Below are 12,255 nucleotides of genomic sequence, written 5' to 3' on the forward strand. Positions count from 1 at the left end.
AGACAATAAAAGCAACAATAAATGAGCCACCAGCTATTCCCTTGTCAATTATAAACCTGCTTGATCTCAAAGCAGCAAAAGGGAAAGAAATTTCTTTCAAATTACTATCTGCCTGTTTACATGAATAAATGCTACACAGTGTCAGCAACCAGCACCGCTGTGGAGGGCGCCCATAGAGATTATTACCTGCTTTATGGTGAAGTCATTGATAAGATGATGATTGTGTTCATTCAAGTTGCAGTGCAGGGTAACACAGTCACTGTGGAAGAGCAGGTCCTGCAAAGTGCTCACCCGCTGCAGTCCCAGAGCACGCTCCATGCCATCTGAGAGATATGGGTCATAGAAAAGCACACTGAAGCCAAAGGCTTTGGCACGTAGCGCTACTGCTTGCCCAACACGCCCTAGAACAAGATAAACATGCAATGAGAACAGATGTGAAGCAGCTGGTGTAAGGTAACCTCCTCCTGCCTACTGCAAATGCTTGTACCAAACCATACTGTTTTGTACAGTAACTGGAAGAGGATAAAAAAGAGGTGGCTCCTATCCCACTTGAAATCATCGCTGAGATCAGAAACATTGACATCTGGGCTGTTTCACACTGCCTTGTTCGAAACAAAGCAGGAGGTTTGCACCTTTTGCAACTGGAGATCTGAAATGCCAGAAGATGACACGTAATCTGCAATAATCTGTGTAATACAAGGGCCTGCCTGCTGGGCCTGTTTATGGTAAAACACTACTGCTTGTGAACCCAGCCTGCCAAGGACTTATCCTTACCATGTCAGACCAGCTGGCTTTAATAAAAAGCTATAAAATTAATCCTCAAAAATGGATGCAATAAAAGAGAATTTGTTTAATCTGAAGCTCAACCATTCTCAATGTGTGCAATCTCCTTTCTGAACTAGTATTTTCTTTCATTTTGAATAACACCCTTTCAGCATTAAAATGCTTACAAGAATCCTGTCATCTAAGGCTTTAAAAATGCTGTATCCATCTACCTAAATGATGAATAAACACAGTCCCTCATATGGCACCTAGTTAAACAATAGTGGGTTACCATTTGGTATTCACATTGACCTTTGCTTTCCTCTGTTCCACTTTCCTTACTGTCATATTTCAGAGTTGTGCCTGAAATTGCTGTATGGGCATGACTCCACGCCACATGCATCAGGAGGTGTGTATTTCCCTTTGACAAACTACCAGTAAAACACAGAGGGGGGAAAAAGTGAGTGAGTACATCTAGTGAGCAAGGGTATTTTGAAGAACAAGAACCAATATACTTTCCAGGTCAGAAAACTACACACTAGGTAGTCAGTTTAGAGTATTACAAATGTTACATAAAGACATTTCAAAAGCATCATTCGACACACCATAATAATCACATCTCACCTGAAAAAAAGAAGTCAACAAGTTTTCTTTTGTAACATCTGAGTTTGTTCAAAAAGCATCAAATTAAGAGAGGGAAATCCCATCTCTTTCCAATTGTGCTTGAAGGGATTTCCCTCTGCTCTTCAGTTGCTCCTTGAATACACTTAAGAAGCCACAGGAAGAAAGGTTTCTTTGTTGATCATTTAACCTGAACAGAGCAGTTCTGCAGTGCTTGGTGACAGATGTGCTTGGAATATTAAACAGTATGTCAATCTGATGGGGGCTGTCTGCTTTTCTTTGAGGACACCAAGTTAAAATACTCTTCAAAATCTTTTATTTCAATACTTGTGTTCATGCTATTTGTTTGCTTTCCAAGCTGGTTTTTAGAAACTTGAATGAGACCATTTTCAGCACAAACACTATTATTTTCCAAATTTTGGCATGTTCACAGCTCAGGGAATCAGTCACACAACTGTAAACTGTTTTTTTTAAAACAAAACATACAGCTTTTACTGCAGCTCCATTCATTTTTCACATGCAACATTGTCATCTGTTCTTCTTTACACCACCAATACCTGAGGGGATTCACGACAGCATAATCTCTTACAACAGACTCTCCAGTTAAAACTACACTTTCTATTCATTGCAACCAGGCTAATAAACCAAAGCCTTTAATGTGCACAAGCTTTCCTTCTGAAACACTTAGAAACCACAGGCCAGAACTGTCCTGTTACAATTACTTTATGGGATAAAACTCTTCTGCAACTGACAATTCATATTTAGTCTTTGTCATCACACAAATACATAGGTGGACACATGTGATTTGCCAATTCCTTTTTAAACTACAGTCTGACAAGATAGGACAACCACAAATCTATACCACTTCTTCTCCTCTCCTGAAAAACTTCTGTAAAACTCTCCCAGGCATGGGGGGGGGCTCAAAAGCTACCTCAGCACATCAAGAACAACAGAACAGCACACGAAGCATGCCACCTGCAGGACAAGTCTATCTTAAAAGCATTTACAATTGATACGAATAATCATGGCTGCTTCCAGAGAAAGCAAATTCTGAAGTTTAAAACATTAAATTAACTTCTTGGTCTGTAGTGTGGGAAGAATGCAGAAGATATGGCATACATTTGCAAAAAGAAGCAGACAGGAACACAAGCACAGGCTTCAAAGCTACAAAGTTCTAGCAAAGCCCATGCATCATTTCAGTGACAGCAGAAGTGTGGAGAGAGACTGAGAAATGCCTGGGTCTCCTATAACAGTCCAACCCATCTACTCCGCCCCAAGCCTCACAGCTTGTAGGTGCCTCTGAGCTTGACCTTGCCAATGACCTGATTTGAGGGTGACAGTACAGTAGCTGCAGTTGTCAATGACCCCTGCTCAGCCCTTTGGCAAAGAATGTGCATCCCATCCTGGTATTTCAAAGTTCTACAAAATTCCCTTGATACCGTGGAAATGTTGATGACCTGCCTGCAGACTTCCATGGAAGGAAAAAGTGCTTTCACTTAGCAGCTCTTTCCTGCCTATGCAACAGTAATGGAGAATCTGGGTAATTTTTCCTCCCTCTTGGAGAACTCTGAAATGTGGAGAGAGCCATTTTGCTGCATCTCCTGCTGAGCACATTAAGAGGGCTAGTGAGACCGCCAAGAGTACATCATTTATTACATGGTAATACCACCCAACTCTCAAGCCTTAATACTGTCCGATAATGCAGATTGGTATTTTGGCCAACATCTAGTCCAGAACATGGGACTGCTGAGAGAAGAGAGCAGGTGAGGAAAGACAAACTGAGTGATGACATTCATTGTGATGTGGAGACAAATGTATTTGGAGGAATTTCACCTCTCTTGAGTGAGGAAATGCGTTAGCTATTAGTCATCAGCATTTGTAACTGGGAAGGAAAAGGAAGGGAGTGTGACCACTGCCTTCACTGCTGTAAAATTATCATTACAGCAGAACCAGGTCCAGGTACCTATTCATCCAAGTACTTAAAGGTTGCTCATAAATATTCTCCTTTTGAAAGAAAAACACTAAATGTCTAGATATAAGGTGAAAAGGTAGCTTTTTTTTTTTCCTCCCCAATGCAGGGCTTATTATCCACACTTGCGATGCATCACTTGAAATATAGGACACTGGATAGTAATAAAGATTTAAAGTGACAAAGACAGCTGTTTAATGATGTGATATTATTATTTATGTAAGGCTCAAAGAATCACACACTTCATAAAGACAGAAAGAAACACAGGCTCTGCCCTAAAGAGCTCAGAGGCTAACCAAACAACAAAACAATGATGGATGGTATTCTACAAGCAGATGAAGGAGGTATTATGCTGTTGAGTCTCTGCTTATCTTCAAGCTCAATACAAGCAGAGGATGAGAGATGGGGTTAACTTTAAAGGAGAAGCACGGAGTAATAGGATTAAGCAGGATAGACCAAGTGTCAAAGCAGGAATATGTATGAGAGGAGGCAAAGAAAAGAGAGTGGGTGATGGAAAGAAGGCAAGTGAGTCATGAAACTTGGCTAGACCAGTGGATAAGGAAGTGAGTAGCTGAAGGTTTGGAGGGAATGACTATGTCATTCCCTAGCACAGAGATAGGCAAGAGCTAGAGTGTTTCTCTTTGACAAAATGAGAGAAAAGCCCAGGAACAGACGTGAAGAAGGTCTGGAGTTAGCATTTACAGCAGCAAAGTGACAAATTTAAGCAACCCACTGCTGAAGAGACCACGATTTCAAGACAAGAATAGAGAAACATAGCTGTGGTTGAGATATGAGATGATCTCAGACACACATTAACGAGAAAGAACAGGAACAGCAACACTGCCAAGAACTAGAGAAAAGGACTTAGTAAGAGATGACGAGAATCATTTATATTGTGTGCAATACATTCACTTCACAGCCTCTCAGTGCTTCATCACTTCTGAGGCTGACATGTCTAAATAATGAAATAATAAACTGAGGCAAAACTACAGATGTGGGAAGAGGCCACTAGTAGGAAAACATGACCTAAGGGCAAGAGTCTTTTGAAGGTGGCTGTAAATATACATTTTGGTCTGAAACTAGAGACAGGAAGCCTCTTGCAGTGATCTATAATAGAAAAGAGAGCGTATCACAGTCTAAGCGCCTGAAGTGTTCAAATGTAGAGCCTAGTACAGCCCTATTTCCAGATCTTCTAAGGCTACGTTTTTGTTCTTCATTAACACATAGGAGTTTGCGAGAACAGATCAGAATTAAAATGTTGTGTTTATTCACATACATGCACAGAAAGAAATGGTGGAAGTTTTCCAAACTGACTTTAAAACTTCATTTTCCTTGAAATTATTAATATTCTACTGTAGGAAAAGAAATAGGAACAAAAAATGGCTAGATAAAATGGTTAATAACTGTGACGGATGTGCACCTTTAAAATCAGATTTTTCTAGCCTTTTAATATACTTAAAATATGATTTATATTTAATAATGCACACAAAGAGCTTGCTTTTTAAAACTAAAACCCAAACCTAGCATTTTATGTCGCTTTACACACATATTGGCAACCTGATTATCCATTAATTTCTCTATAGTTTTCAGTCAGTCACTTAAAAGCAACACACACAAAAGTCACTTAAGGAAATCAATAACGAATGACAGTTTTTTCTAATCTCAGTCTGGAATTTGTGCAATATGGAAAAAAAAAATGGAATGCCAACAGGACAGACATCTCCAGCAAGTATGCACAGAGGATGTGAGCCAAGGCTTTGGTTTCAAAAAGCAGATATGCATTTCCATTTTTAAACACTGTAGGTGATTGTCTATTATTTATGTACAGATGCTGTGACTGTGAGTGCAATAATCACTCTGTGTTTCAATGAAGTGCATAATTATATGGGTATAGGTTTGAGAAAGCAACTTCATGACTAACTTCTTGAAAGTCACATTTTAAAGGCAACTCTTTTGACTGTGAAGATGTTTCTGGTGTGTTGCATACTGATTTAAATGAGTACTATGTAACACCAGGCTATTTTCAGCTTCCAGAAGTAAGAGTTTATGGCTTGAGTTATTTGACAGCAATGTGTAACTGGAAAAGTCATTTAAGTGTGATGCCTTGTTGTCAAAATTGTATTATTAATTCCTGTGGATGAATACCACAGCAATTACATCCACAATCTATCAGATCTTTGATAAGACAAGCACATGACTGAATAATTTTTATATAGAAACTGACTTGCTTGTTTTTCTTCTCTACTTCTGTAACAGACAGTAATTAATTCATCTCAAGCAAGCCTGTCCATCTGTTAGATGCTGAAACACATTTAGGGCCATTCAGAGAGGTAAGTAGGTGATTTTATTAGGTCTGGAAACATTTCAAACTTTCTTGCATATTTTTTTCCTCTCATTCGAGCTGAAATACAATTTCAGATGCAGCTCAACCACACACATGAAATAACTGCTCTGCAGGCTGTTACTGCAGGAAAGGCTTTTCAGATATGTTAAAAACAGCACAGGGAAAAAAGCAGAAACAAAACCAGATATGACAGTGGACTAGAAATACAACGTATACATGTGACACCAGGCTGAAGCAGGAGGATCCTTGTCCTGGAAAAAGGAATTGATGGTGTCTCCTCCTACAACAAGTGTGCCTCACACCAGAGAATACAGCAACAGAAAGATGTACAGAAATTCAAAGAATTGAGAGAATATCAGCAACAAAGTAAGTTTTCTGAGGGAAATGATGTCTAAGGGAAATACATTTCAGACATATAAACACCAGGAATGGTTCACATGGAAAAGAGCGAACTAAGTGTTCCGGTTTTATAGCTTAAATCTTCATCATTTTGTTTAAAGCAACGAAAGGTGCTAAAGGTATTAAACCGCTTCTCAAGCCAACTTACCTAATCCAATAATGCCCAAGGTCTCCCCTCTGATCCTGGCAGCTCCAGAAGCCACTTCCCGAATCTGTTCAACACTCTGTACTCTCGTGCCTTCTCGCAAGGCCTGGTGGAGCCAGGTGGTTCGCCTGTACAGGTTCAGAATGTGGCACATGGTAGAATCTGCTGTTTCTTCTACAGAGGCAGCTGGCACATTACACACTGCGATCCCTGCAAAGAGTGGGGGGAAAGGATACCAGTTGCCAACTATTTCTTACTTTTTCATATTTAACAGCAAATTCAGGAGTATGAGATTTAAATTTACAGATTTAATTTTGCCCAAATATTAGGTTTCTGACTGTAAGGGCAGACAGAATACTTGATGTCATAGTTGACAAATATGCACAAACATACGTTTTCTGATTTTTCTATTACTATTTATTGTATCTGCAAACTAAGGCAAACATTAAATAGACCACTGAAACCACAAAAGGAAAATACTAAAGATGTCAGACAGTTTACAACGCAAGTACTGGTAAGTGTTTTACATTCCCTTAGGTGTTTTGAACAGCAAAGAGAAATCTGACTTGCTCTCAAAATCGAGGTTACTGATCACTGTTAAGGTATCTATACAAAATACCTTATATATCTATACAAGTTCTAAAGAATATAAAATAATTTATCATGACAGCAATTCTTATAAAGCCCTGACAGGGCTACTGTTAGTATTTCCGATTCATGTATGGGTAATCATGACACAAAGAGGGACAATTTGTTTTGTGTTGGACATGGGTTTGTACAGTTACATCAAACAGAATCCAAGTTCCTTTCTGGTTGCTCAAATTAAGGAGATAACCCATCTAACTGTCATTAGGGACTCACAATATTTTTCATGTCAAAAAACACATCAGGATCGTAACTGCATGCAAGCTAGGCCATTCTGCTTTTCACCTTCCAGTACTCAATAAAGAGCAGCTAAGCAAAATGATTACTTGAGAGTTTGTGTCCTTTTTGACTTCTCTCTATTCTTTGTATTTACTACATGTTCTCTCTCTAATCATCAGCTCCCACAAATGTTTGTCTCTCAGTTCTGCTGACTGAGATCACAAGCAGTATAATTTCACGGTGGAGAAAAAAAGTGTTTTGTATCCTAAAAAAACACCCTAATACTGTTTTCACTGTCTAGTTGTTCGGGTTTTTACATAAATAAATATTCAATGAGTCCTCAGCTAATGCCAGTATAGCTTATGAAGCAAGGAAAAACACATTCTCTTTAAAAATAGTAATAACAGTAATCTGATAAATAATAAGCTCATACCATATTTATCTATGTTTTACATTCAAATGCCTTCATTCTGCTGCCCAGTACTTTTTTACAGCTTGTTCTACATCAGTAAAAATCAACATATGGAACATGCAGAACTGTTTTTCTTTCCTCTGCTGTGAAGATACAGTGTCTGCTGAGTCACTGCTCTTAAGACTTAGAAACTAAGATAAACCAGCATCATTTGCTGGAATATTAATCTTGGCATCGTGCTAAAAGCAATGGTAGCATGAAACTCACCATTTTTGTTAAATGGGGAAAAAAGCATGAGTGGAGGGAAAAGTACAAGACTGAAAAGTAACATCCCTTTAAGTGCATTGTATTAAACAGCTGCATTTGTTTATACAAAAAGTCTTTCATGGAACAAAAATGCAGTTTTTAGATGGCAAAACAAATTTAGTAAGCATGTCTCCTGATAGCTGGCATCAACAAAAATAATGCTTTAAAGAGAGTTTAAAGAGTTATATTACATATTTGGGAAGGGAAATAAGAAACTGAATTCACTGTACATCTTCCTCCCTAACAGGTTTCCTTGGGAGACTTGAGGAACAAAAGTCAGGTAATTTCTCTCCTAAACTGCAGGAATTTCTTTTTCCCTCTGTCCCTCCAGCTTTAAAACCAGCTAATTTCTGAAAGGCAGAAGCATGGTAAACCACAAAAAGCAGGGCAAGGATATGAAGAAAAGAGACATTTCACATGGGAAAGGATAACACACTCTTTATCTCATGTCCGTCACTTCTGTGGTCCCTTCCCTTTCCCCTTTTCCCACCACTTTCAGTGATCTTGTGCAGAAGTTCAATGCTGAAATGCTGGAAAATGCAGGAGTCAACAGGCACCACCCTGACTCCCACTTCACTTGCATCCAGCTACACTCACAACTTGTACATATTTTCCAGTCAACAATCAATAAAGCGGAGAAAAAGCAGACCAGATCTTAGAGATTTTATCCAAGAAATATGTTTTCATGCATTTTAAGAAGAGTAAAAGGACTAACATGAAAAAAAAAATACTTAATAGGAAAAGCTGGTAACAACCCCGTGAGCCAGCTCTATGATAAATAACTCAAAAAGTTACTATGGACGTTCCAGAAATGTGTCAGACTTTATGGTCTAACTCTACACTCTATTTCAAGAAAGAATCAAAGCTTTTTACAAAGAGCAATTAACTCTCGTATCACCTCCTTGAGATGCATATTATTTGCATTACTTCAACAAATGGAAAGTGATTTGTCCGTCTAGAGGTGAGTTACCGTTTAATTCCAGGCATTTCACCCTAACTTAAAATCAGAGCTTTTACACTGTAAACCTTCCAGCATTTATTGGCTTCTGATAGAGTGGACAATTATTTTTCATAAATACTGGAATGCACAAACAAGATGGATTCCAACTGTGTAACTCAATCTAATCGAAACACAGGAACTGAATGATTCAGAATGTGGCCATTTAGCATTTCATACGAATGAGAATTTCCCAAATCTGCTGTACTCTGGCTTGAAGCATTAGGTGGATGCATTTAAATTATAGGCTTGGGTTACAGTCCAGCGGGAGACTTGCAGAAACAGCAAACAAACCTGCAAAGCTGTTCCTCTTACCAGAAATTCTCTGTACAAATCAGACTCCTGACTGGTCAGAGCCTTTGATCTGTACCTAGATTTTGGCTTTTGATCTAGGATTTTACCCCAGGCTAATCTCTACATATACACTGTTTTCTGGGGTCACAATGCATGTGCCTAACTGGCACTATTTGCAGTATGTAGGAACACGGCCTTGCTTTCAGACCTGATCTGTTCTTCATAGAAACTCACAAAGAAGTTGTTAGCCTCTGCCTGCTGAGCAAACACCACCACATTAAAAACACCTGATTACTTTACTATCATTTACTGGTAAACAGATCGTACTACAGCTCCTCACTACATCAACGAGGTGATTACTAGGTCTAAGCACTGTCCCATTGAAATAAATACCTCCAAGATTTTCCCAGAGCATAAAGGGAAACATACTTGGTCACCTTAACCTTAGAAAAGAAATGAAGAAAACATAGTGGTAGTTTGACCTGTAGATTATAGCTAAGAGATGGTTTATCGTAAGTAAGAAAAGTACAAATCAGATTGTTGCTTTTTTACAGTGAAACACCAAGCACCATCTACTCAGTTCCAGTATCTGAATTTATTCTGAAGCAGCAACAACTAATTCTCCTATAAAATCAATATTTCTATTTTATGGAGTGGTTTCATACTCAATCTCATGCATCATAAATAAGTCTCGGACAGTTGATAATGACCTCATTTTTTATTCAAACAGAAGTAGTAGTATGCCATGCTGAGGGAATTGTGTTTTGTGATTAGATTACAGCATTTGTAGTTAAAATATACAACTGGGGTAAAAAAGAGCGAGCTGAAAAATTATTGCCATACTCCTTGGGTTTATATTGAACAGGCTGATTGCCATCCTGTCACAAAGCTGTTAATATTATCACTTAATTAACTAATGCTAGTGTCTCCATAATGATTTTGCAACACTTTGATGAGAAAATTATACAGCTTACATACTATGTTAGCATAAAACATACAGAAAACATTAATGCAAAGACTCAGATGCTATCAGATTTCTGGAGGCAAGCATAAGATGTAAAATAATGTCTTTAATAGTCATACCTAAATCTCCAGCAGATTTGATGTCAATATTATCAAAACCGCTGCCAATTCGGACAATTATTCGAAGTGCTTTAAATTTCTCCAGGTCTTCTCGTGTTAAAGTGATAGTGTGATACATCAGTGCACCCACTGCTTCATTTAGTACCTATAAATAAAATGGAAGAAAAACACTTATTTTTTTCTTTATTAGGATCTCCTCTTAATCACATACACATATTTTCAGGTAAAGACTGTAAAAGCATTAAATCCAGGTCTTTCATTTTAAAGGTTATTTCTCCAATTATCTTCCAGCTTCTTGTTAGTCTTTTCCATCTGATGTATCTGTTCTAGCATGATGAGATTAGCTTTAGAAGAACTAAGTGACCAGCATTTGTGTTCTCATTAAGAGAGAAAGCTCTTCTCACTTCACAGGAGATGCTCTGCAATACTGAACCCTAAGTACAAGCATCACTGGATTGCATCTGCACATGCAGAGGAAACACAACATGGGAGCAAGCACTCACTGTAAACTAAGTATTTTTATGCTTAGGCAGCTGACATTCTGTTTTGAATGGAGTCACAGAACAGTATCTCTTCACCATACACACAGTGGTACAGGCATTCACCACGCTATTAAACCACTTGATACCTGAATAGAAAACATTCAGCAATCATTACAGAACCCTTAGACAACAGAGACTGAAATCTGTCAATTCATACATAAGAACAAAGTGTTTGTCCCTTTACTTTCTGGTACTACAACTAAGCTCTCACTAATGGGAAACTGGATGTCATATAAATTGGTATAACTGAGATGCCAAACTAGACATTTACCAGAGAAAAAAGCACCCCTAAGAAATAGGACCAAAGCAAAAATGTTGAAGAGAAAAAAAGAGAGAGCACGCTAAAAAAGCAAATATAAATACAGAGGATTTGAAAGGTCTGAACCATAGAATTACACAATGGTTTGGGTTGGAAGGGACCTTAGAGCTCATCTAGTTCCAACCCCCTGCCACAGGCAGGGACACCTTCCACTAGAGCAGGTTGCTCCAAGCCCCTGTGTCCAACATGGCCTTGAACACTGCCAGGGATGGGGCAGCCACAGCTCCTCTGGGCACCCTGTGCCAGCACCTCACCACCCTCACAGGGGAAGAATTTCTTCCAATATCTAATCTAAATCTACACTCTTCCAGTTTAAAGCCATTATCCCCTGTCCAGCGACTCCATGCCCCTGTCAGAATTCCCTCTCCAGGTTTCTTGTAGCCCCTTTAGGCACTGGAAGCTGTTCTAAGGTCTCCCAGAAGCCGCCTCTTCTCCAGGCTGAACAACCCCAACTCTCTTGGTCTGTCTTCACAGAGGGCTCCTGCCCCCTGATCATCTTCATGGCCTCCTCTGGACTCGCTCCAACAGGTCCATGTCCTTCTTATGTTGGGGACCCCAGAGCTGCAGGTGGGCTCTCATGAGAGCGAAGTAGAGGGGAAAAATCACCTAATAATTCATAATTTGAACGTCTTTCAAATTACTCTAGAGTGCATCTAGCCTAGTCAAGAGAGGATAAAAGGAAGGTATGTAAAGGGGAAGAGAGCCTAGCACATCATGCCCAGTAATGTTGAATTCTGCTACCAGTGACACTGCACCCCACACGGCCAATACAAGTTTATTGTTCAGAAAGCTGAAAATATTTTCCTCTTTATATGCAAATTGGACAGTTTCACTTCTTGCTGTTTCTACCTTCACTGCAGTATCTAATATCCTAATCATTCTATGAGACACAAACCACGCACAAATCATTTCAATACGTAAGCTAGCTATAATGACTTCAAGAGATTCCTATGATACAGTTCACAAAGTTCTGCAGAGGCTCTGAATTTCTATTTCAACAGACTTTTGGGTCTGGTACATGTACAGATTCTGTCATCTGAGTCCTTTCAGCTCATCCAAGCACTGAAACTGTTGGAAGCCAAGATCTGCAGCAGTAATTTTTTAAAATTAAAATACAGGAAGAAAAATCTTTAAAGAAAATAAAAACAAACTCAGAAAATGAAAGAAAAACCCTTCTTACTGAACACAAACTGATTTA

General features: G+C 38.9%; 1 protein-coding gene across 17 annotated transcripts in view; it reads right to left on the reverse strand.

Moving 5' to 3' along the window:
* CTBP1 (C-terminal binding protein 1) overlaps positions 1–12,255 on the reverse strand; it is a 248,331-nt gene that overhangs the window by 16,883 nt on the left and 219,193 nt on the right. For all 17 annotated transcript variants that reach the window (XM_030493189.1, XM_030493179.1, XM_030493191.1 and 14 more), the window contains 3 exons: positions 10,197–10,341; positions 6,244–6,450; positions 187–401 (listed from right to left, as the gene is read on the reverse strand). In XM_030493189.1, coding sequence (XP_030349049.1) covers positions 187–401; positions 6,244–6,450; positions 10,197–10,341 — 567 coding nt within the window. The remainder of the gene's footprint in view (positions 1–186; positions 402–6,243; positions 6,451–10,196; positions 10,342–12,255) is intronic.

This window comes from Strigops habroptila, chromosome 7 (assembly GCF_004027225.2).
Source record: "Strigops habroptila isolate Jane chromosome 7, bStrHab1.2.pri, whole genome shotgun sequence".
In the NCBI taxonomy this organism is placed as follows: Eukaryota; Metazoa; Chordata; class Aves; order Psittaciformes; family Psittacidae; genus Strigops; species Strigops habroptila.